The sequence below is a fragment of the Phocoena phocoena genome, chromosome 13, assembly GCF_963924675.1.
Source record: "Phocoena phocoena chromosome 13, mPhoPho1.1, whole genome shotgun sequence".
Classification (NCBI taxonomy): Eukaryota; Metazoa; Chordata; class Mammalia; order Artiodactyla; family Phocoenidae; genus Phocoena; species Phocoena phocoena.
The window spans coordinates 15397181-15420555 of NC_089231.1; the positions used below are offsets into that span (position 1 = coordinate 15397181).

At 43.4% G+C, this 23375-nt stretch overlaps 1 protein-coding gene across 2 annotated transcripts; it reads right to left on the reverse strand.

Annotated features, from left to right (window-relative positions):
* Positions 1-3155: 3155 nt before the first annotated feature.
* Positions 3156-5861, reverse strand: PMAIP1 (phorbol-12-myristate-13-acetate-induced protein 1). Of its 2 annotated transcripts, XM_065890485.1 has the most exons (3): positions 5804-5861; positions 5231-5257; positions 3156-3253 (listed from the first exon to the last, which is right to left on the reverse strand). In XM_065890485.1, the coding sequence occupies exons 1-3, from the start codon at positions 5859-5861 to the stop codon at positions 3156-3158; spliced, it is 183 nt and encodes a 60-aa protein (XP_065746557.1). The 2 variants fall into 2 exon arrangements, with proteins under 2 accessions (XP_065746557.1, XP_065746558.1); XM_065890486.1 differs by lacking the exon at positions 5231-5257 and having other exon boundaries at positions 3156-3262.
* Between the last annotated feature and the right edge of the window lie 17514 nt (positions 5862-23375).

Sequence of the window (23375 nt, forward strand, 5' to 3'; positions counted from 1 at the left end):
CCAGAAAATACAAGTCCGAGAAGTTCCTGCACTTAGAATCAATGTTGGGGAGAAGAATCTGGATGATAGTTGGTTTTTTGTTTTTGTTTTTCTGGGGTTTTGGCTTTTTACATACACTCTTTTACTTCTTTTAGCAAATCCTTCAGTTCTTTCTTAATACTGTCTGAAATGAGGGGAGCGGGTAGGGCTAGGAGTGTGATGGGAGACCTTCTTCAGAGCCCTTTGTCACCCCATTATGTGTTTCACACCACGAGGAACTCTGCAGATCTGGGTCTCTTGATTTCAGAGGAATGACTCTGGCTTAGACAGGCTATCTCACTCAGGGTCACACAGCTCAGTAATGGTTTTGCCTTGAGAGTCTGGCTCCAGCATTCCCAAGTGGGGTGTCTTTGCCTCTCATCACTCCCCATTACCATTCTCTTTTCAAGGTGTCAGTTATCTCCTGGGGCATCTTTCTGTCTGTCAAAGGTTTGAGGAGTTTGACAGGATTGTCACCATTTATGCTGTTCCTGCCATGTTGTGTATGTATGTGGGCAGAGTTATTGCAAGGGATTAAAAACCCCAAATCACAGGCCCCAGCGTCTTTAGAGAACAACTTGCTTCATTCATAGATACATGATAGATGATGGGTATATAGATGCTTTTCAAATATACAGACTTTGAGATTTTCTTTTAAATATAAGTACAAATCAAAAAGTATTTTTAATTCATAGTAGCTATTTGTCAGTCAATAGATACAATTATGTGGACATCATGTGAATTTTTTACATTAAAATAGAGTTCTCAGAAAATAATTCTCATACCTGAAGATTGTGAAGTGTGCCTTAGCCTTCCTGTGTGATGCCTTATACAGTATAAAAGAGCATCGAGGGTACTTTAGCAAAACTAACACCAGTGGCTCAATTCTGGTTATGCAAAGAGGCCTAGGGACACGGCCACGGACGAAAGTTCCTCTGCCAGTGACCCTCACATCAAATCACACATTGACCCCACCCTTTATGAAGCCAATCTCCCCTCCTGCTCCAGTTCTGTAGCTGTCATCTCCCGTTCACCTTCCTCCCTCTTCCCCTCTCTCACCATTCAAGGGAGGCAATTTACATCCCAGGACTTCAGCAGACTCAGAGGGCAGGGGCGGGTTGGTGATGTGGATTTTAGATCAAGGCTACAAATTTGGGGTATCTTTTGAGTTCTCACTCAAACAGGAAGGCCAATTGCACCACACCTACTTCTGCACATGACTAGGTTCAGATGACGCAATACTTGCTGCTCGCCCTACCGCTAATTAGATCACGACTCTCTGTAGGCTACTTTAAATAAATCACTCTCCGGGCATTAACCTAAGGTATGCAGCCGCACTCAAGACCTATGCCTGCCATTAATTTCCTATGTTTCACTACTTCCTTTCCCAATTAAAGTGTAAGTCCCCTGACAGCAGAAATCACGTCAAATTGCCCTGTATTCCCCACTCTCACCACACAACTGGAACGAAGGAGATGGTTTGGTCAGAAGGTAACTGCTGATGGAAGTCAGTTAAAATATTCTGGTTTCATAATGAACACTCAGTAGCTTACGTGATGAAAAAATAAACACACAGAAAAGAACGGTGGTAATTTTAATAGTTTACAGTATCAAATTTTATATGTATATATATATGTATAAATACAGTTACAGACCATAAATATCCCCATGGCAAAATACCTGCCACTAGGCAGACCCCCCCCCAAAAAATCTTTGCAACTAAATAAACTAACAGCTTAAGTAATACTGAAGAAAAACAGATGCTGAGGTAATTTTTCATCTAAAGTGACTACACCCTATATTGAAACATTCTTACTGTAAGAGTTCAAGTAGTTATGAAACCCTTGTCACAAAACCCCCAAATGCAACTTTAATATATAGTTTCAAACTAAACAAAAAATATTTTAATTATAAATAGGTAAAATAAATAAGATTATTCTTGCTGAAAATCAATCATGACAGTATTATTTCTTTTTTTATATATCTGGGGACTTTGTTGATAGCCTGGCCAAAAAAACAATAGAATTCATGAAAACTTTCTCAAAAACTACATATTACTCTAATGCCATATATATATATATATATATATCTTCAGATGAATATATGTATATGTATATAAATGGGATTTTCATTCTGGATGAGCAATCTGTTCCTTTAAAACAATATATATGTATCCCAAAAATGAAAACATGCTTAATTTCTCTTAAAAGATCACTGTTATACAATGCACACTGACCAGTATGAGAAGGGACATTTTACAGATTTTAGAAACTTCTTTAGAAACACATTTATTTTCTTACCAACAGTTACGTTAGAATATTTGTTTTACTAAGTTCTAATTACAGCAGTAAAAACAAAAATCCGTCACTTATTTTTCGTTATTCCCGGTTACGCAAAAATCCCCATGTTTCTTTATCTTTTAATATTCAACCTGCAAGAATTCCACTGGCACCAAGTAACACTTCAAATTTTTTCAAATCATATAATTTCCCAGTTAAGGCCCATAGGAACACATTTAATAAAAGGCCATCTGAACAGAAACCATACATTTTGAGTAAAAAGAAACTATCAAATTAGTTTATATTTTGTAGTGACCTATGAAATCAACATTCACTATGACATTCAGTGTTCTCAGAAAAAAATTTTACTTTTAACAAGATAATATATATAAACCAAAGATTATACATTGTTCTGGAGTTGTCATCCAAAAGTAGAAACAAACATTGAACACGTTCTGTTTCTTGGCCCCTGCCCATAGTCTAATCATTTGTCAACTCCTCATACACTGGGCAGCAACCTTTAGCAAAAATACTAGAACAAGTCTCTAAGCAAAACCAAAATGTATAAATAATTAATTTCCTATTTTCAAAGTTCTTCCATTCTTGTTTTAAAATAAACGGTGTTTTTTTTAATGTTCTCACATCCCAAACGATGACTTCTGGAAAACCTCCAACAACAATTCATTTTTGATGTATTCATCTTCGTTTCCAAGGACATCTGAAAGCAAGTGAGAGCTCCTTCACGTTGTTTGTCTCCATTACAAGGCAGTCTCTCCTCTAATTGATGAAGTTTGCACTTACTGGGGAATCTTCCGTTTGAAAGGAGCCTCTTCATTCTTCATTCGAAAGCTTCTAAAGTCAGGTTCCTGAGCGGAAGAGTTTGGATATCAAATTCAGAAGTTTCTGCCGGAAATTCAGTTTGTCTCCAATTCTCCTGAACTGAATGGCACACTCAACTTCAGGATCTGAAGAGGAAAGCGAAACATCAAAGTTACACTGACAACACTGCAAACTGCAACCAGCAAGAATGAATATGCCCGTCCCAGGGATGAGTTGAGTATTTATCCCATGAAGCATTATCTTAACTTTATGTATACTTGTTTTCTGAATGTGAGAAAGGCTACTTACACACACACACACGCACGCACGCACGCACGCACACACAGGCACACACGATATAAACGAACACGTGGTGACTCTAAACAACAAAAAAAAGTTAAGGCAAGAATAAAGACATTTACTTTGCAATCTTTTTTTTTTTTTTAAGCATCCTGGATGAGGCAAATGTTATCTTACTTTCAAAATACAGACATTTATGTCATACACCACAAAGAGAAAGTGAGTCTTTGCCAGCCTCAGGTGATGTCATCCTTTTCTTTCCCACGTAAGATTGGTTAGGGAAATAAAAGTCAAATTCTAAACTCTTTTATGTTATTTTCCAGTACAATTTATTTTGTAAAGGGCAATAGTTCTGATTATGCCCTCATAATAGGTAAATCTAAATGTATTCTTATTCTCATTTAAACAACTCTGAAATTTTCTCATGAAAGACTCATAAAATCTTATTCTAAAATTAAGTCCACATTTTTTAAAATAACTTAAAATTTACATCTTACTCTAAACCAAATTCTTCCCAATCTGTACCAATCCATTGCCTCTGTGGAAATGAGTGAAGCACAAAACAAACTAATGTTTAATTCACGTTTACTATTTTTTTATGATTAAGGTATTGCAATAAACTGAATATTAGGGAAAAGTAATGTTTATAATCTAATTTCTAAGTAAACTTTTAAAGTAAATGAAGTTAACACCAAAACTGTACTGATCCATAATTACAATTTCCTTGTATATTTCAAAGAGCAATTCAGCTTCTTTTTGGTACACTTCGATATCATGATTAGGATCACTGAAAATCATTATGATTACAAATTAAAATCTGATTTATTTTGTAAACAGACCCTGCAAATACCCTATTCAGGCTCAAAATAAATGAAAACCGTAAATATATACTAAAGTGGATGTTTAAACCTACATTTTAACCAATTTCTTTTTTTACAAGAGCTGGGGTAAATTTTTGTAATTCCTAAAAAAAAATTCATAATCCCTAACAAGTTCTTTTCAGTGAGTGGGATATAGTAACATACAATCCTAAAAAAACAATTATCATTCAGGCTACCATTTTAGAAGCCCTGAATTGTAAGAGAAAAAATTACACCTTTCATCCAAAAAAAAAAAAGGCAGAAAATAGCACCTAGTTGTTTCCTTCATCCTTTTTGTTACATCTATAAATGTAACCATGTGTGGTGATGGATGTTAACTTATTATGGCAATCATGTCACAATGTATACATATACCAAATCATTACGTCATACACCTAAAACTAATACAGTGTTATATGTCACTTATATCTCAACTTTTTTACATGTCTTACCATCTAATCAAGTTTAAGAGGGACATTTCTGCTGTCGCTTATTAATGGGGACTGAGTTGGATCGTGAAGGTTATGCGGTTTTTCACAACACAGCCAGAACTCTCGAACATCACGAGAGGTAGACAAAGCTTTTTCCCTCCCAAACAAGAGCTAGAGAGAGCAGCCTGGTGCCAGTTTCGCCGTGGTCACATTGGCAATGCACCACTTCCTTTGCACGCCCCATGGGCTCTATAACATTACACTAAGTTTAAAAGGGGCCTAATACCGTCTGATGTAACAGCAGTATGAACCACACAGATTTCCAGCCCACAGTCTTACTTGCCTTCTTTGCTACCGACCTGAAGTTATTCGATGGGGCTACATGTGACGGGGAAGGGCGTTGGAATGGATGGATTAAAAAACATTGCGGACAAACTCCTGTTCTTCTCCTATCCCATTTCTGTAACTAATTAGGGATTGTTAAAATGTTATACTTTTAACAAAGAAGCAAGGCTGTCTAGGCTTCTGACCTCGGTGTTCCTTGCGGGGCCTCCGTAACCCTCCAACAGTCCTTTGTGGAAAAGCTGTGATAGTACCAAGCGTCATTACCGCTTTTGTTGGTGAAACAGAGAGAGCACAGAGCAGGGCACTCACCAGAGCCTGGACTCCGGAGGAAGCGGGCCTGTCTCAGGAAGCGCCGGGAGGCCGTGGCTCGCGGAGCCTCTCTCGGCCCCGGCCCCACCTGCCGTGACAATTACTTTCTCCGCATGGCTGTAGCCCGTACTTGCATTTTCTCCCCGTGGCCCCGAGACAGGGCACGTGGGGATGGAAGGCAGGCGAAATAGAAGCGGCTTTTGGCATCCGCTCAAATGCAGCTGCATCCCGATCCCAGAGCCGGCTCCCTCCCCCGCCTTCTCCACGGTCCGGGGTTAAACCCCCGAAGAACATTCTGGAGGCGTCCCTAAAGCACGTGCAAGGGAGCAGACCCGGCCCGACTCTGAGACCCTGAGCAGACGGGCTGACCCTGGCCCGACCAAGACCTCGACCCCGGCCCCCGCCTCGGCCAGGATCCCCGCGAGACCCAGATGCTCCTTACCTGCCGGAGCCCGCGTCGTGCTCTGCTGAGCGCTCTTACGAACCCTCCTTCCAGGCATCTCTGTAAGCAGCCGCCGGGAACTGTGCTACAGAATCCGGGAACTCAGTCTTCCAACCCTGGCACCTTGGGTCTGCAGGACTCGGGCTGTGCGCGGGGCGGACGGGGGAACGGAGCCGGAGACTGCACACTGCCTGCCTCCGGGAAACTCTGAGGTATGGGCGCCCGCCGCTACCCGCGCTCCGATATGAAGGGGACTTCCCGGTGACGTAGCGAAACTTGACGCCGGGCCCGCCCCTGTCCCCGCCCCCGCGGGCCGCCGCGCCTGGAGGGAGCTGGCGTCCGGGCCAGGCCTGCGGGGGGCCCCGCGCCACGCCGCGCGACCTGCCGGGACCCGCTGGCGACCCGCGGCGGCGCCGATCGGCGGGGTGGGGACCCGGCCCGGCCCCTACACTACTTTCTTGACCAACGAGTCAGCTGCAGGCGCGGCGGGGTCTGGGAGTCGCGAGCAGGGAAAGGTTCTCCTAGCGGGAAAGTTGGGGACGGAGAGGCCTGGAGCTTCGTCCCTATCATAAACGGGCAATTAGAGACTTTCGTAAACAAACCCCGGAAAGAGTTCGGGAAAGGCCAGTTTTCAGACTCAGAGAGTGTGGGAAGTTCCAGGGAAGCGAAATGAAGAGAACACTTAATAACAATAGAAATGGTGCCAGAAGCCAAGGGAGAAAAGTACCAGATTGAAACCGAAACTGCCGGGAAGTGAACGGCAAATTGAAACCCTGCAGCTTGGGAGCAAACACTGTTTGGACTTGGGGAAGCGGGGCGGGGGGAGAGAGAAGGAGAGTGGATGGGAGAAGTGGCCAGTTCTCCGCCCGGGTAAGGACTGTGATTTTGAAAGAAGAGCATATTCCCCCTGGGTAGGTCTCATTGCTCGTTCCAGATGCTTAGTAACACAAAAAATAGTAGGTCATCATGTAGACAACTTTCAGATGCCCTCGTGGAGGGAGGAACGAGGTATTTGGGAATGTGAAGTTATTTGCCCGATGTCTGGCTGGCCCTTGAATAATTCCATTATTCTAAGGAGAAGGGGTCATTCGGGCTAGGCAACAGATACTGAGGGCTTCGTGCTGAGGGCTTCCTCAGACGTTTTCTCACTCTGTCCTCAGAACAACCCGACCAAGCGGACATTCTTACCATCGTGGCCACTTTGCAGGTGTGAAAACTGAGGTTTATAGAGATGGAGCCGCGCAAGCTCACATAGGCAGAGAGCAGTGGCAGGATCTGAACCCAGGCCGACCCATACCCAGCAAGACCTCTTACCCTCTGTGGCCTTCCCAGGAATCACAGTTTCTTAGAAAATGAGTGTTCTTTTCTCATCGGAGCTATATCATGCAGATGTTGCACATTGGTAGCTGAGAGCTGCGTGGCTTCCTGGAAGGTTTGGGTTTGGCTCACAGTATTGGTCTTGTGAAAATCTGAATTGGTTACCAACATTTAAACATTGAGAGACTGCATTGAAAGCTGGGATTTCTGGCGTTCTTTGGGAAATCATTAGCTCAAAACCCAAGATTCGTTTTCCGAAAGTGCGGAGCTGGCTAGAAGTGTGGGTGCAGCGGCTGCCCTTAGACGTCGGGTGGAGCTCTTTGGTGGGCCACACTCCCTGCTGTTTGTTTTTCTCATTTACATTATCTGGCCCCAGTAGGCATTTGAACTTGTTTATTTACCTTAAATCACCCAATCAACACAAACCCGCAGGTATTTGTGGCTTGGTCCTGCAGAAATACAGACAATGCTGTAAGCGTGGAACAAAACTACTCTTGAATTTAAACAACTTAGTTTTGAGTGTGGTAAACACATAGGGTTAAGAGTGGACAAAACTCAGGAGTTACCACCACATGTCACAGGAAGCCCAGCAGAGATTCTGCCTAGAAAGCTGTTGTCTTGAACCCAGTGTCCCAAAACCATTCTCAAGGCTCATTTTGACTGACAATACTTAAGTAACACCATTAGCTTCCTGACTGGATTAATTAGTAAATTTCTCATCAAACCATGCACCCTGAAATGCAATATATACATTCAATGAAAGAAAAACAAATCATATCATGTTTACCCACAGAGGGTGTGTCAGTCTTGACCTCGAACATTATCATTATGAAAGGTCATTAGCCACATGACCCATACTTGATGCAAACCTTAGGCAAATTGTGACTTTTAGGGAACTGCAAATTTAACTCCCTGGAAGGAAAAGGGAGGAGAGAAGATTAGAAGGTGCGCTTCAAAGATGGGTCAAATCAGCCATTTATGGAGGACTTGTTAAGATTTTGAATTTGAGATGGTCCATAAACTCTTCTTCAGATCTAACATTCTATTAAGAGAATTAGAAGCTGTGTGTGAAAAGCCTTTCTTAACTATTTGGACCCAGAGAATGACAAAATAATGATTTATCATGACGCATTAGAATCCCCTGTTATTTCATTTTTTTTTAAAGGACTGGTGAAGACAATTTTTAAAACTATTACCAGGTTTTCGTTTTCATGGACAAGTTCGAAAATGACAGTGCAAATCTGGCCACGTGTGTGTTGTCAGAGTGTTAAAAAAATTACTAAAAACAAAACAAAACAAAATAGTAGACATGATTACTAATGGAGTAGTCATTCATCTCTTTCATGCAGAAAATAAGATTTGGTAGGAAATGAGGATATGAGAGATGAATGAGGGGGAATTTGAAGGAAGCCTTTGACAAAATGTATAGGCTGTAGGCCTGAGTCTGTTTATTCTGATAAAAGGGGACTTGTTTTTTTCCTGTATGGCATGTTTGTTAACATGAAATCAGCCTCATGCATTGATCATTTCAATCTCTGTTTTAAGACAGACACTGTGCTGGGTTCTGGGGAGACAATGCTTCCTACCCCCATGGAACCTACCTTGACGAGACCAGTACCACACAAATTCAGTGTGCTTATGAATCACTTGAGTATCTCGTTCAAATACACATCTGATTGTGGAGATCTGGCTGGGCTTGAGATTCTGCATCTTAAACTCGGTGCTCCTGATGCTGCTGGTCTATAGATACCCCTTTGAGGAGCAAGTCTAGAGGACGATACAGGTAAGTACACAGGCAGGTGCAAAAAGATGTACATCAGGGCTGTGCCAGGGAAAGTATGGCAGACTGTGGGACCGCCTGGGAGGGCAATTAAGCGGGAAAGGCGTCTCCATAGAGACCCAAGGCATAAATAGGAGTTGGCCCAGCAGTGAGGCCAAAGGGAAGAAGTGTGTTCCATGCAGAGACTGAAGAGCAGTCGGGGGGGTGGGGAGGGAGAAGCCACCTGAGGAGTTTGTGCATTTTTGTGGGGACAATGGGGGCACCGCTGAAGGTTTTAAGCACGTGGGTGATACGATCAAACTCTAGAAAGTTCACTCTGGCTGCAGCGTGACTAGATTAACCAAGCTAAGACGGAAAAAGTATGACAGATCAAGATAAACATTATGGTAATTCTCATACAAGATGGTAGTGTCAGCAAAGACAGTCCCTGTTTCAACCCTGTCTTTATTAAAATTCCCATATTTCCTGACTAGGATAGGACCCAATTCTATCAGAGCAAGGCTTGATATTTGTCAGGGTAAGTGTAATTGACATTTTCACCTATGCTAGTTTCCTAAGGCTGCCATAACAAAGTCCCACAAATTGAGCGGTTTAAAACAATAGAAATGTATTCCCACACAGTTCTGGAGGTTAGAAGTTTGAAATCAAATTTGGTGTCCGCAGAGCTGTGCTCTCTCTGAAGCCTATAGGAGAGAAATCCTAGCCTCTTCTAACTACTGCTGATTGCCAGCAATCCTTGGCAATCTTTGACTTTTAGATGCATCACACCTATCTCTGCCTCCGTTTTCTATGGCCTTCTCCCCTGTGTGTCTGTGTCCAAATTTCCCTCTTCTTATACAAACATCAGTCATTGGATTAGGGCTCACCCCAATCTAGTATGACCTCATTTTACATCTGCAAAGACCCTATTTCCAAATGAAGTCACATTCACAGGTTGGAGGGCGAGGGGGAAATAGAGGATTAGGACTTCAGAATATCTTTTTGAGAGAGACACCGTTCAACCCCTGACATCTCCCTTTATCAACTGCCTTTAAAAAAAGTTCTATATATACATATTTTTCATCCTGTTTGCAATTTGCACATTTACAAATCAAAAGGACTTTAGTAAACTTGACAATGGATTTGAAGCAGCCTGAAATAAAGGTCAAAAGCAATATAGATAAGATAAGAAACAAAATGACGTCTGAGGGAATAGGTTTAGAATATCTGTCTGGCACAGAAAGCGTGTGTACCCCACCACACATTCTTTTTTTTTTTTTTGTGGTAAGTGGGCCTCTTACTTCTGTGGCCTCTCCCGTTGCGGAGCACAGGCTCCGGACACACAGGCTCAGGGGCCATGGCTCATGGGCCCAGATGCTCCGCGGCATGTGGGATCTTCCCAGACCGGGGCACGAACACGCATCACCTGCATCGGCAGGCGGACTCTCAACCACTGCGCCACCAGGGAAGCCCCCACCACACATTCTTAGTAGAAGATTGTGGTGTGACTCCTCACCCCCCATCCACCCCCCACCCCTAGGCTTCCCACTCACAAAGCCAAACAAGATTTCAAGAAATGCTTTGATGGAGCTTGAAAGTAAATATAATTTCTACTAGTGCAACTTATAAGCGCATTATAAAATATGGAAAACAGAGGAAAAACCTTTTTTAATTTCCCAAGGTTTCTGTTCTTTATTTTATTCTCCTCTGTTTACTAATTCTTTTCTGGATTTTTTTTTTTTTTTTTGGATTATCACAGATAATGATCATCAAGCATGTTTGTACTTTTTTTAACTGCAAGAAATAGACAGTGGAACAGTTCAACAAGCATCAGCGGAATGATGGAAATAAGTCAGGACTACCTATACATTTGTTATCTGAATGATTGATTTTCAAAAGTAAGTAAATCCAACTAGTTTCGAGCATTTCATTGAAGAAACTATTAGTAAATGCTATGTTAATTAGAACGCAGAATATCTAACGATAAACAAAATGATTTTTAGGTTGTCAGTGAGTAACTACTAGGAAGGTAATTCAGTCTTGTGTAAGAGTTAGAAAGCAATGATTGCCCAAGTGTAATCTGTGCAAATATAACCTCAGAATCAATTGATGAGCTTATTTAAAAGCAGACCTGCCTGACCTCAGGTTAGTGAATCACAATCTATGGGGTCCTAGCCTGGAAATGCACGTTTTAACAAACTTCTATTATAATGTTGGTACACTAACGGAGAGGATGAAAAGGCACTTGAGAAGTGATATTTGACCTCAAGTAGCTTATACTCTAGTGAAAAAAATAAAATATATATGAATTAGTAGCAAATAATTGAAAATGGATTATAATTTATTGTGCAACTATGTGACACATGAAAATATTTTTACAAAATAGCTAAGTGAACATAATTTGTGCTTTGTATACTTTCCCAGTTCAGTGTTGTAGTTCACAATTTAAACAATTCAGGTAGGGGAAGAAAAAGAAAAAGACCTCTTAATTATCATCAGGAGACAAAAGAAACCTGCACCTTCAGGATAAATAGGCTTAGGAAAAAAGGATGAAAACAATAATAATACATACACAACTGACCCAGAACTTATACCCTGTGAATGGGTCAGAGGCAGAGCTGAAATGCATGGTAATCATGATCCAGAAGAAGAGGAGGTAAAACAAAGACACAACTGGTAAGAAGAGGGAAACAGGGAATTAGAAGATGTTTTGAGCGTTACTGATGCAAGCAGAATTGTTATCCAGCTGTGTGGATAATCAATAGTTGCTTCCTCTGCAAGGGGATACAATTTCACGCTGCAAAGACTTGGAAAATGAGGGAGGCTGAATTCTTAATTCAGCCTAATCATTCGTGCCTAATCTAATCTAACTGCACCCACAAAGTGGACTGAGTATCACTGATACAAAACTGTCAGCCTTGGATTCCCGTTAGTGGGACTCCAATGCTTCTGACTGGGACTCCCCTGGCCGTCTTCCTCACACTCACAGTTTGCTTCCTGCATTTGAGCCTCTGCCCTTGCCCTTGACTCCGCCTAGAATGCTTTCTTCTGATCTTTCCTTGTCTAGATCCTTCTGGCTATTCAATTCTCAGAACAAATGCTATATTCTCAGAAAGCACCCCCTGACTGTCCTGTCTCAAATTGCCCGTCCCTACCCTCCAAAGGACTATCTACCATGAAATTGACTGTGTTTAGTTGACTGACTTGTTTATCATCTACTTCCCCTTTTGAAGTCAAACTCCATGTGAGCTCAGACCTTATAGGCTTGTTCTCTACTATCCCCAGTGCCTGGACCCATGGGGCTAGGCACAGAGCTGATGAGAACACCAAAGCTGAAGGAGGTTAAGTTGTTTGTCTAAATTCACAGTGCTAATAAGTAAACTAGTCGCCACTGTAATCCAAACCTTCTTAACCTACACCAAGTTCATCACAGTCATTGGCTGATAAGAAAGCTTGACAATAATCAGAAGAGATCACAAACACTGGGCATTTAAATTCTGCCTCTTGTTTTTCTATTAAAGTATTTCACTTTAACAGTAAACCTCCAGGGACTTCCCTGGCTGTCCAGTGGTTAGGAGCCCAGGCTTCCACTTCAGGGGACTTGGGTTCGATCCCTGGTCAGGGAACTAAGATCCTGCAAGCCATGCAGTGTGGCCAAAAACAAACAAACAAACAAAAAACAAAAAAACAATAAACCTCCATATCTAAAAGTTTAGAAGCTCAGAGGGAGAGGCTAGAATGAGCACCTTTAGGAATTAACGCTGTCTCAAGCTTCCTACTGTTCTTCTTGCTTCTCTTGGCCCTCCTGGGTCCCCTTTACTGCTCCCCTCCTGGAGCAGGCCATTGCAAGCTCACTGACTCATGCCTCTCCCCCTACACAATCTCCAGCATTCTCACAGCCCATTCTCAGAGATTTCATCCCTGCACCGCCCACATTCCAAACCTCAGTGTGGAATTTCCCCACATCCACTTACATGTTCTGAAACTTCAAATTTGTATGGTTCAAAAGTGAACTCATAGGGCTTCCCTGGAGGCGCAGTGGTTGAGAGTCCGCCTGCCGATGCAGGGGACACGGGTTCGTGCCCCGGTCCGGGAAGATCCCACGTGCCGCGGAGTGGCTGGGCCCGTGAGCCATGGCCGCTGGGCCTGCGCGTCCGGAGCCTGTGCTCCGCAACGGGAGAGGCCGCAACAGTGAGAGGCCCGCGTACCGCAAAAAAAAAAAAAAAAAAAAAGTGAACTCATAGAGCATCCACTCAACCTCCAGATTTGAAGTCTCCACGCACAGCAGCATCCCTGAGACCCCCTCCAGATGTTCAAGCAGGAGACCCGGGACCCACCCTCCGCCCCTCCCTCTATAGCACTTTCCTGGCCAATCTATATGAAGTCATCCTGAACGCCCCTGGAGGCTCTATCTTGCTCTCCACATTCTGGGCCAGTCCCTCCTGCACCTGAGCCACAGCAGGGCTCCTTCCTGGCCTTCCCCTCCATACTTGCCCCTCTTTCATCTATACTCTCTTCAGCCAGCCTGACTTTCTTTAATGAGAATTTTCCCTTGTCTCTTTTTTAAATCTTTCTATCCATTGTCCACACTGCCTCCAGAGTGGTCTGGTTTTTATTTATTTATTTATTTATATTATTTTTTTAAAAGAATCATCTTTTTTTAAAATTTATTTATTTTTGGCAGCGTCAGGTCTTCATTGCTGCACGTGGACTTTCTCTAGTTGCGGGGAGTGGGGGCTACTCTTCGTTGCGGTGCGCGGGCTTCTCATTGCAGTGGCTTCTCTTGTTATGGAGCACGGGCTCTAGGAGTGTGGACTTCAGTAGTTGTGGCACACGGGCTCAGTAGTTGTGGCTCGTGGGCTCTGGCACACAGGCTCAGTAGTTGTGGTGCACGGGCCTAGTTGCTCCGTGGCATGTGGGATCCTCCCGGACCAGGGCTCGAACCCGTGTCCCCCACATTGGCAGGCGGATTCTTAACCACTGCGCCACCAGGGAAGTCCCAGATTTTTATTTTTAAAAGATAGAATTCCTTCTCTGCTCTAGTCTTTTGGGGGGTCTCCAGATGCCCCTAGAGTCAAATCAAATATGGAAAACCACATGCCACCCTAAGTGTCCATCGACAGATGAATGGATAAAGAAGATGTGGCATATATATACAATGGAATTACTCAGCCATAAAAAGAAATGAAATTGAGTTATTTGTAGTGATGTGGATGGACCTAGAGTCTGTCATACAGAGTGAAGTAAGTCAGAAAAAGAAAAAATACCGGGGCTTCCCTGGTGGCGCAGTGGTTGAGAATCTGCCTGCTAATGCAGCGGACACGGGTTCGAGCCCTGGTCTAGGAAGATCCCACATGCCGCGGAGCAACTAGGCTCGTGAGCCACAACTACTGAGCCTGCGCATCTGGAGCCTGTGCTCCGTAACAAGAGGGACCGCGATAGTGAGAGGCCTGTGCACCACGATGAAAAGTGGCCCCCGCTCACCGCAACTAGAGAAAGCCCTTGCACAGAAACGAAGACCCAACGCAGCAAAAATAAGTAAATTAATTAATAAACTCCTACCCCCAACAACTTCTTAAAAAAAAAAAATTTAAAAAAAAAAGAAAAAATACCGTATGCTAACACATATATATGGAATCTAAAAAAAAAAAAGGTTCTGAAGAACCTAGGGGCAGGACAGGAATAAGGACGCAGACATAGAGAATGGACTTGAGGACACGGGGCGGGGGAAGGGTAAGCTGGGACGAAGTGGGAGAGTGGCATGGACATATATACACTACCAAATGTAAAACAGATATCTAGTGGGAAGCAGCCGCATAGCACAGGGAGATCAGCTCGGTGCTTTGTGACCACCTAGAGGGGTGGGATAGGGAGGGTGGGAGGGAGGTGCAAGAGGGAGGAGATATGGGGATATATGTATATGTATAGCTGATTCACTTTGTTATACAGCAGAAACTAACACACCATTGTAATGCAATTATACTCCAATAAAGATGTTAAAAAAAAAACAAAACACCATGCCAGAGCCGAAGGGAAAAAAGGGAGTGAGTGTTTATTCATTGGTTCTTATTCCCAGATAGAACAGGGGAGGGGGGAGGAAGAGGACAGATGGGAATATGTGTGTGTGTGTGTGTGTGTGTGTGTGTGTGTGTGTGAGAGAGAGAGAGAGAGAGAGAGAGAGAGAGAAAACGAGATAGAGAGGTCTTAGCAGGATAAAGAGTGAGAAAGAAGAGCCATTAGAAATCGGAAGAGATTTCAGGTTAGATACCACATCACTATTCTAAAATAGCCTTCTGATAGTCCAACAATAACTACATAGAAAGTATTATGTTTTTAAAAATACCACCCATTTCTAATACAAAAAAATATATTATAAATGCACTCCCCTAGGCATATGCAAAATCTAAATGGAGAATCATGGTTGTGTCCTGAAGGACTTGAAGGAAGAGCTACTCCTGGATGAGAGGACTCTGTCCAGTGACTGTGAATGTGACACAGTGCCAGTTAAAGTCCCAGGGAGATTTCCTGAGGAATGTAGCAAATTGAGAACTAACCCTTTCATTTATTAAAATATTCTAAAGCAGATGTAAAGACAAAAGTATGATGACCCATAGGTGAACACAGCAAACAGTTAAAGATACAGGCCTCAAAACAGGTGAGAATAAATTATATGATGGAGCTGGTATTTCAATTCAATGGAAACAAGGTAGATTACTCCATAAACAGTTGTAAGGTGATTGACTATACATCCATGAAAAAAAAAAAAAAGTCTGAATCCTATCTCATTATCTGCATCAAAACAAACTCACAGGTTTAAATATAAATATTGGACACATTAAAAAGTGCTTGAAGCGATCATGGGTGACTATTTCCATAATCTTAGAATTGGATTGACCTGTGAATACCAAGTCCCAAGGACACATTTGATTTCTTAGAAATGTAAAACTTTGGGTCAGTAAAGTAACACTATGAACAAAGTCAGTAGACAACAGAACTCCTGAAGACAAAGGCTGAGGTTGGACCAGGGTCTGATCCAGGGTCTGCAGCAGAGGTGACAGAAGCACCAAGGCACTGGCCCCTCCTCAGATCCCTCTTTTTTGAATGCGTGGAGGGACTGATCTGATTCTAGCATGCCTCTCCCCCCGCCTCCCCCTCCCTATCTCCTAGGTGTGATGCAAGGCCCAGAGAAGGCTGGAGTAAAGCCTTAGAGAAAGTTTCACGGCGCCCCTGGAAGTTAGGTATCCGTCCTTTCAAGCTCACCTTCACAGAAACCCAAGTCATAATTATTCCATCCTCCCAGAGTAGAACTCTGGAGACCACAATCAGCAGTTGACTTCTCACCTCTTCTTTATCCCCTGTATTCAAGCTGTCATCAATCCTAGTACATCTTTCTTCAAAATGACCTTTGGGTTTAACCTTCCTCCTCAAATTCCTCTGCCTACAGAGTGTGTGATTTCAGTCTGATTTTATTGCAAAAGTCTTCTACCTGGAGGCCTGTCCTTCACTGCCAGTGGGGCCCCCTCACCCTTCAGTCTGCTTATAAAACACCAATTCCTTGACAGTCATTCCTTTGCTTAAGAATTTGTAGATATTTCTCCATTGTCCATGCAAACAGGTCTGTACCCACTTTCTCTGGCTCACTGGTATCACAGGTCACTGATTGTCTTATGGGTCCCCTAAGATAGAGCTGCACATGTCCCAAAGCCAGGACTTACCCCCTTCTCCTTCATTGCTACCTTTCCTCCAAACTATCTTAGCTGCTTCTGTTACCCAGGGCCAATCTTCATCCTCAACTTCATCAAAATCCTCATCTTCATCAAAACCCTCATCTTCATCAAAACAATATCCCCCAGGGGATATTTTAAAAATCTGTCAAACTTGGGGTGGTGGTTGAAATGCTAGAATAATCAGTTTTATCTTCTTCGACAATAGTTAATGACCAGACATAATGATCTAAGTCTCATAGAATTACACTACATAGACACAAGTCAGGTTAATGGGGAAATTTTGTTCGAAGTTCTCTTATGCCTTTTTTTTTTTTTTTTTTTTTTTTGTGGTACGCGGGCCTCTCGCTGTTGTGGCCTCTCCCGTCGCGGAGCACAGGCTCCGGACGCACAGGCTCAGCGGCCATGGCTCACGGGTCCAGCCGCTCCACGGCATGTGGGATCTTCCCGGACCGGGGCACGAATCCGTGTCCCCTGCATCGGCAGGCGGACTCTCAACCACTGCGCCACCAGGGAAGCCCCTCTTATGCCTTTTTTTTTTTTTTTTAATTTGTCTGCCAGCTTCACTATTTACTTGATATGTATATTTAAACAAGTTACTTCACTTCTCTGAGCCGAGGTTTCCTATTTGGGGAAGGGAGAATAATACTGCTACCTCCCTTACAGGGCTTTTTTTTGTGTGGGGGGCGGAGCGGGAAGGAGTAAGAAATCGAATAACACAGGCAAATGGGCTACTTCAGTGGGCGTCCTATCCAGAAGACTCAGGACAATTGGGTCCTTCTGCGCCTGCCTCCCCCCACCAGCGTTCCCAGAATGAAGAGGGCAGGGCAGGAAAGTGCCAGTCTTTCCACCCCGAAGGTCCGTATTTAAGATGCCCACGTGCCTCACCCCAAACACAGAAGCCCCGCCTGGGAAAACTCAAATAGCTGCTCCAGCCTAAGGATGACAGGCCAAACTCCACCCGGCATTCGTCGATTATAAACAGGATCACTTTGCTGAGTTCTGCAGAGAAAGGAAAAAGGTAACAGGCAGAGAAAGGAAACTAAAAGAAAAAGAGGAAATGAATCACTTTCTGAGCCTTAGACCTCAACAAACACAGAGCAGGCTGAGGAGTGACGGCGAGGGGAGTCGTCGGTTCATCGTCAGGTGACTTTGTTGTTTTTTTTTTTTTTTTTTTTTGACCTGTCTCCTGGGAAATATGCGAGAGTAAATATCAAAATGTATGTGACTAAATAAAATTCTGGCGGGAAAGGAGCGTGGGATCGGAAACCAAGAGTCTCGCCGTCTCCTTTCCAGGCTCCAAGGACTCTTGGAGGTGGAGCTAAAGGAGGCCTGGGCTCAGGCCCCCGACCTTTAGAGAGCTGTGGCCAAGGGGAGGAAGAGAAGCCGTGATACAGATTTTGTCAGTTTTCACATCGCTGCTTTCAGATATTAACTTCGATTCCTGAGTGCAGGAACGATTCCAAGTTTGAGAGCCAGAAATCTGCTCTGCCACTTAAAACCTAGTATATTCTTATGCAAAGGACTTCCCTGGGGTCCGGGTAGCCCATCTGTTAAATGCTAGTCCTAACCCTGTACCTACTTCATAAGTTTGGGAGAAGATTAAATAGGTGAGACAGTATATTTAAAAATATATATGGTATAAACTGTAGAGTAAGGGACATATATGATTGGTATTGCTAGGCCAGCCGTTCATCATTTAGGATGTGGTTATAAAGTTGTAATTGTAACACTGATAAAACATGGCAGTTCCAAGAATTAAAAATAAACGGTTTTTTTTTTAAGAAATCAGTAACTGTGTGCTTCTTAGAAGGAGAATGAGTGGTTGGTGGAAAGGGATTTGAGGGGCCTGTATTCATATTAATTGCTCAGAGAATACGCAAAGACAACTGTAAAAAGGATAAGTACATTACTGTCTATTCCCACCATGGAATCCTATACGGTACCCAGAATAAATGATCTACAACCATCCAGATGACGAAACATGGATCACTACGACTACATGGAGTGAAGCAAGTCAGATACAAGAGCACAGAGTGTGTCAGATGTAGAGAACAAACGTATGGACACCCGGGGGGAAAGCAGCAGGGGGCGAGGGGGCAGGGTTGGGGTGGGATGAACTGGGAGATTGGGATTGACATGTATACACTAATATGTATAAAACAGATAACTAGGGCTTCCCTGGTGGCACAGTGGTTGAGAGTCCGCCTGCCGATGCAGGGAACATGGGTTTGTGCCCCGATCCGGGAAGATCCCACACGCCGCGGAGCTGCTAGGCCCGTGAGCCATGGCCGCTGAGCCTGCGCGTCCGGAGCCTGTGCTCCGCAGCAGGAGAGGCCACAACAGTGAGAGGCCCGCGTACCGCAAAAAAAACCCCAAAACAAACAAACAAAAAAACAGGTAACTAATAAGAACCTGCCATATAAAAAAAAAATTCAGAAAAGGTATGAGAGCACAGAGTATGTGCTCTCATCTATAAAAATCTCTAAAGGCGGCACAACTAGTCTGTGCTATTAGAAGTCCTGACAGTGATTACAGTGGGAGGAGTTAGTGACTAAAAAGTCATGGAAGGGTTTCTGAGTTGTTGATAATCTTCCATTTCTTGATCTGGGTGCTCTTTGTGTGGGTGTGCTCAGTTTGTGAAAACGCATCACACTCTTTTCTGTCTGTGTGTTATACATGCATTCAACGTATAAATAAATAAATATTGAAGAGGGGGTAGGAGCCATGCTAATGGGACTCACAGAGAAATGATACAACTATAAAAGAAATTCTGATTCAAGCTTTTTCAGTATTCACTAGGTGGTATCCTTCGATCTCTAAGTGGCGGTTTAAGAAATTCACAGAGGCTGGCATTTGTTAGCGGCAGCAGACATGAATATACAGAGCCAAATGTGATATTAAAATCCGAGTCCAGGTGAACTGGTATCTTTTTCAGTCCAACCAAGTAATAGAACAGTGAAATAAAGATCTATGTATGATTGGGAAACCTGTCAGGATCTTGAAAGGAAGAGGTGGCAATATTAAAATATTAGAACCTAGAAGTGTGAGTGTAAAAGACAACTTTATATTCCTCAGCAATGGAAAATGTCACCATATAGTGTAGGAAACAGCAGTAAGTATCCAAAGTAGAAGTCAGGTGAAATACGAGATTGGCCGTCTCATCTCAGTGGCCATCAAGATGAAGACAACAGGTCTAACCACTGTACCTTACAACCTCAATCCCGGGGCTAAATGATATAGGCACAAAGCTGGTAGACAGTGGGGTCGTGGTTTGACCCTAGATCTTTGAAGTCCGACATCCAAGCATCCTGGCCCTCTCTCTGTCTCCAGATCACATGCAGCTCTTTCTTTGCTCAGAGCTTTAGCCCTTATTTGTACTTGCCCTAGACACTGTGGAGGGTGATCTCTCTTATCCTCCAGATCCTTCCTGAAATGCCCTTGAGAACTTCTCTGCCACCTAATCTGAAATAGTTTTCCCTCTTGATAGCCATTCCTTTCTTGCTTTCTTTATAACAGGTCAGAAGCCGTAGTTGCTTAATTTCCTGGGTGGCGGTATTTGTATTTATTTATCAGCCTCCCAAACTAGACCACAAGCTCAGTGAGGAGAAGGCCACGTTCTCTGTGTCTCCCGCTCTTCTTCCTGCACCTGGCACGGAGAAGATGCTCAACAGATGACTATTTTAAATAAATCAGCCTTAACTTGTGCCGGGGGAACATGAGGTGTCCGATCCCACAGACCAAGAGCGGTAGCTGTAACCTCAGTCTGCTACGTGTTCTCGAATGAGAAGCTTCCTCTCTCTGGACCACTGTTTCCTCGTGTGTAAAATAAAGGCTTGGAGCGATTACCTGCTCTCTAAATGTTCTCCATTCTAATTCCCACTCCCTAAATTAAGCTAATTCACAACAACCTGTGAGTGGCTGGTGGCTTATTACCATTCCCAGAGAGGGCTGCATTTTAAATAGATAATGCTCCATGTTAATCTCTATTTTTAAGCTATCAAGCAGCATGATAAGTGAAAACAGTGGAACTGATTGGAGAGAGATAATTTTGGTCGGAGGGCAGCGTAGCCTGAAAGTCTGCCCCTATGAGACAGCTGCACTCAGAGTTCCTGCTTTTCTCAGCGTCAGCTTCTTCCCTTCTGATTTCAACTGAGACTTCAAAAGGACTAGGATTTTAAAAATCGTTCCTGCCCTTCCCCCCTTCCAGGACGGCAGCAGCCCCTCTGAAGTCCTTCTGTCCCAGCGGGGTTCTGATCTCTAGAAACCCCAGATTTCTACTTTCCAAGCGTGGGGTTCTATCTGGTGGGCAGACGCTGTGGTTTCGCATGTGGGGTGATAATCATCTCTTGCCAAGCCTCCAGTTATTCATCGGGTTACCCTTCCAGAACTCCAAGTGTCCTAACCAGGAAAATTAATGTCTGAGCGACAGGGACAAAGGTTGGCTCAGAAGAACAAAGAGAGGAAGCATTCGGTAGTAATAACAATATTGGTTTCTGTGGCAAAATGTAGAACTTGCCCAGGATGGCTTTGTTCACGGTCTCCTCTTGAGTTGTTTTGATCCAGTTGTTATAAAAATCTGTAGCAGTGAGGGCTCCCCTTCCCACTGCTCTCCTTACACACACACACTGTCTCTCTCTCTCTAATCTGAGTCCTCCAGAGCTCTAACCAAGGGCTCTGTGATCGGCCCAGCTGACCCTCCCTCCTGATGAAAGTGAGGGTACATTTTGTCTAGTCACAGGGACCCCACCCTTGTTTTTTCCTTTGGCTATCATTTTCCTCCTGGCAGCTGGGCTTCGAGGTGGCCCTCTTTGATGCCTGTGTCATAACTAACCCCAAGGGATGTTGCTGTCAGGCCGTACTGGACACCTGCATCTCCATCACCAGCATCGAAGTGACGATTGAATGACTGATTGAATGACTTTGGGCATTGTTGCTTCAGCCAGTGTTTTCTTTCATCTCAGCCTCAAAACTCAGCCTCCCTGCCCTAAAGGTTTATTACCAGAGGAGTTTATTTAAATAAATAGCCCCTAAGCCAAAATGTGCCGGCTCCCACCTCAGTCATAGAATCGTTTTCTTTTTTTCGTGGGTCCCATATTCCAAGAGATCTGGGCGATTTCCAGGGCCATCACCATTAATACGCTGAAAGACAAAGGTCCAAGAAAAGACGACAGAGTTTCAAATATAAGAGAGACCTGTCAGTATCAGTATGACTTGTGAAAAAGTGCACCCTCCCTCAATGTTTTTTAAGAAAGGATAATGCCACACACGGGCAGAACAAACATCTTTCTTGGCAGAGTTCGCCTTCTACGTTTTTGCCTCCGGAGCAAAACGAAACTTTCTAGTTCTAGATCAATCTACATCATGGCCACCACCCCCGCTACTCGATATGAGATCAGGGGACCAAGAACACCTGCATCTCCTGGGAACTAGAAATGCAGACTCTCAGGCCCCGTTCCAGACCTACTGAGCCAGAATCCTCATTATAACAACATCTCCAGGGGATTCGTATGTACCTTAGAGTCTGAGAAGCACCGCTAGCCTCACTCACTGTTAACTTTTTTTAAACTAGCACGGTGCAACCTGAGAGAATTTAGAGGTATTTCTGTGCCCATAACAGGCCGAGGTCAGGCATTTACAGAACAGTTGGAAACAAGAAAGTGCATTGATTTCCATGCACTTAGCAATTAAAAAAATTTAAACAAAACAAAATCTCTGTTGGAATGTGTAAAACTTGTATTTTCTCATCCTTTTCTTGTTTGATGTGTTTGGACTTATTGGTAAAAGGAAGATTTGGGTTTTATTTTTGTCATATTTTTGCAAGACAGAGGAAGCATACTTTGCTCCCAATCCTAACAAAATTCACACGTGGTAGACAACTTTTAAATGCTTTAAGAGCTTTTGTAAAATAAGTAAGTAAATAAACGGGATGTTTAATGTTAGTTATCTCTGGGAAGGAGCAGGGCTGATTAATTGGGTATTTGGGGAGGGGGCGTGGGATGCTCTGAGCCGGCTTTTTGTAGACTTTGGGGCATCAATGTACACACCTTTAAAATAACCACCATTGTATTGTCTTGTAGTGGGGACTCGAGAGGCTCCCCTTTGACTAGATCTTAAACAAGTTAACGATGCACCGTTTAGATTACTTTTGTACTTGAGGAGGAGGGAAAAGATAGGGAAAAGAAGCTTTGGAGAGTCAGCTGCTCGGGAGTCCAGTGGGGAGGGGTTGGCCTAGTAACTCCCATTTAAACTTAGGCCTAATTTTCTTAAATATTAACTACATAGAATAACATGTAGCCCCCTAAGTTTTCCACATCATAATTTCTTAAACACTAGAGTATATAGAATATTAAACATATACAATCTCCTCCCCAAATGTTAATCCTGGAGATTGGACTGTCTTAAACATTTCTATACCTAATTCAAATTCTTCTCCAGGTTGAAGGATAATACTTAAAAAAGAAACTATCTTTTCAAACTACCCAAATTTGGGGATTATCTTCCCATGTAATTTGGGGGGTTGGAATATGCATCGGATTCTCAGCAGACACCCTGAAGGAACATCCTGAACTTTATTTATAGTCTAGACAGGGACTTGAACCTACCAGCCCCAGAGCTTAGTTTGACCTTATTTCAACCTGTTCCATCTATGGTCTTCTGCAGCCCAATCTGTAGCCCATCCTGTCGGTCTCTTAATTGATTTTGTATTTCTTTGGATCGTAAGATGAGTAAATGTGTTTTCCATCTCACCAGGATTCTTTTCATAAACTTC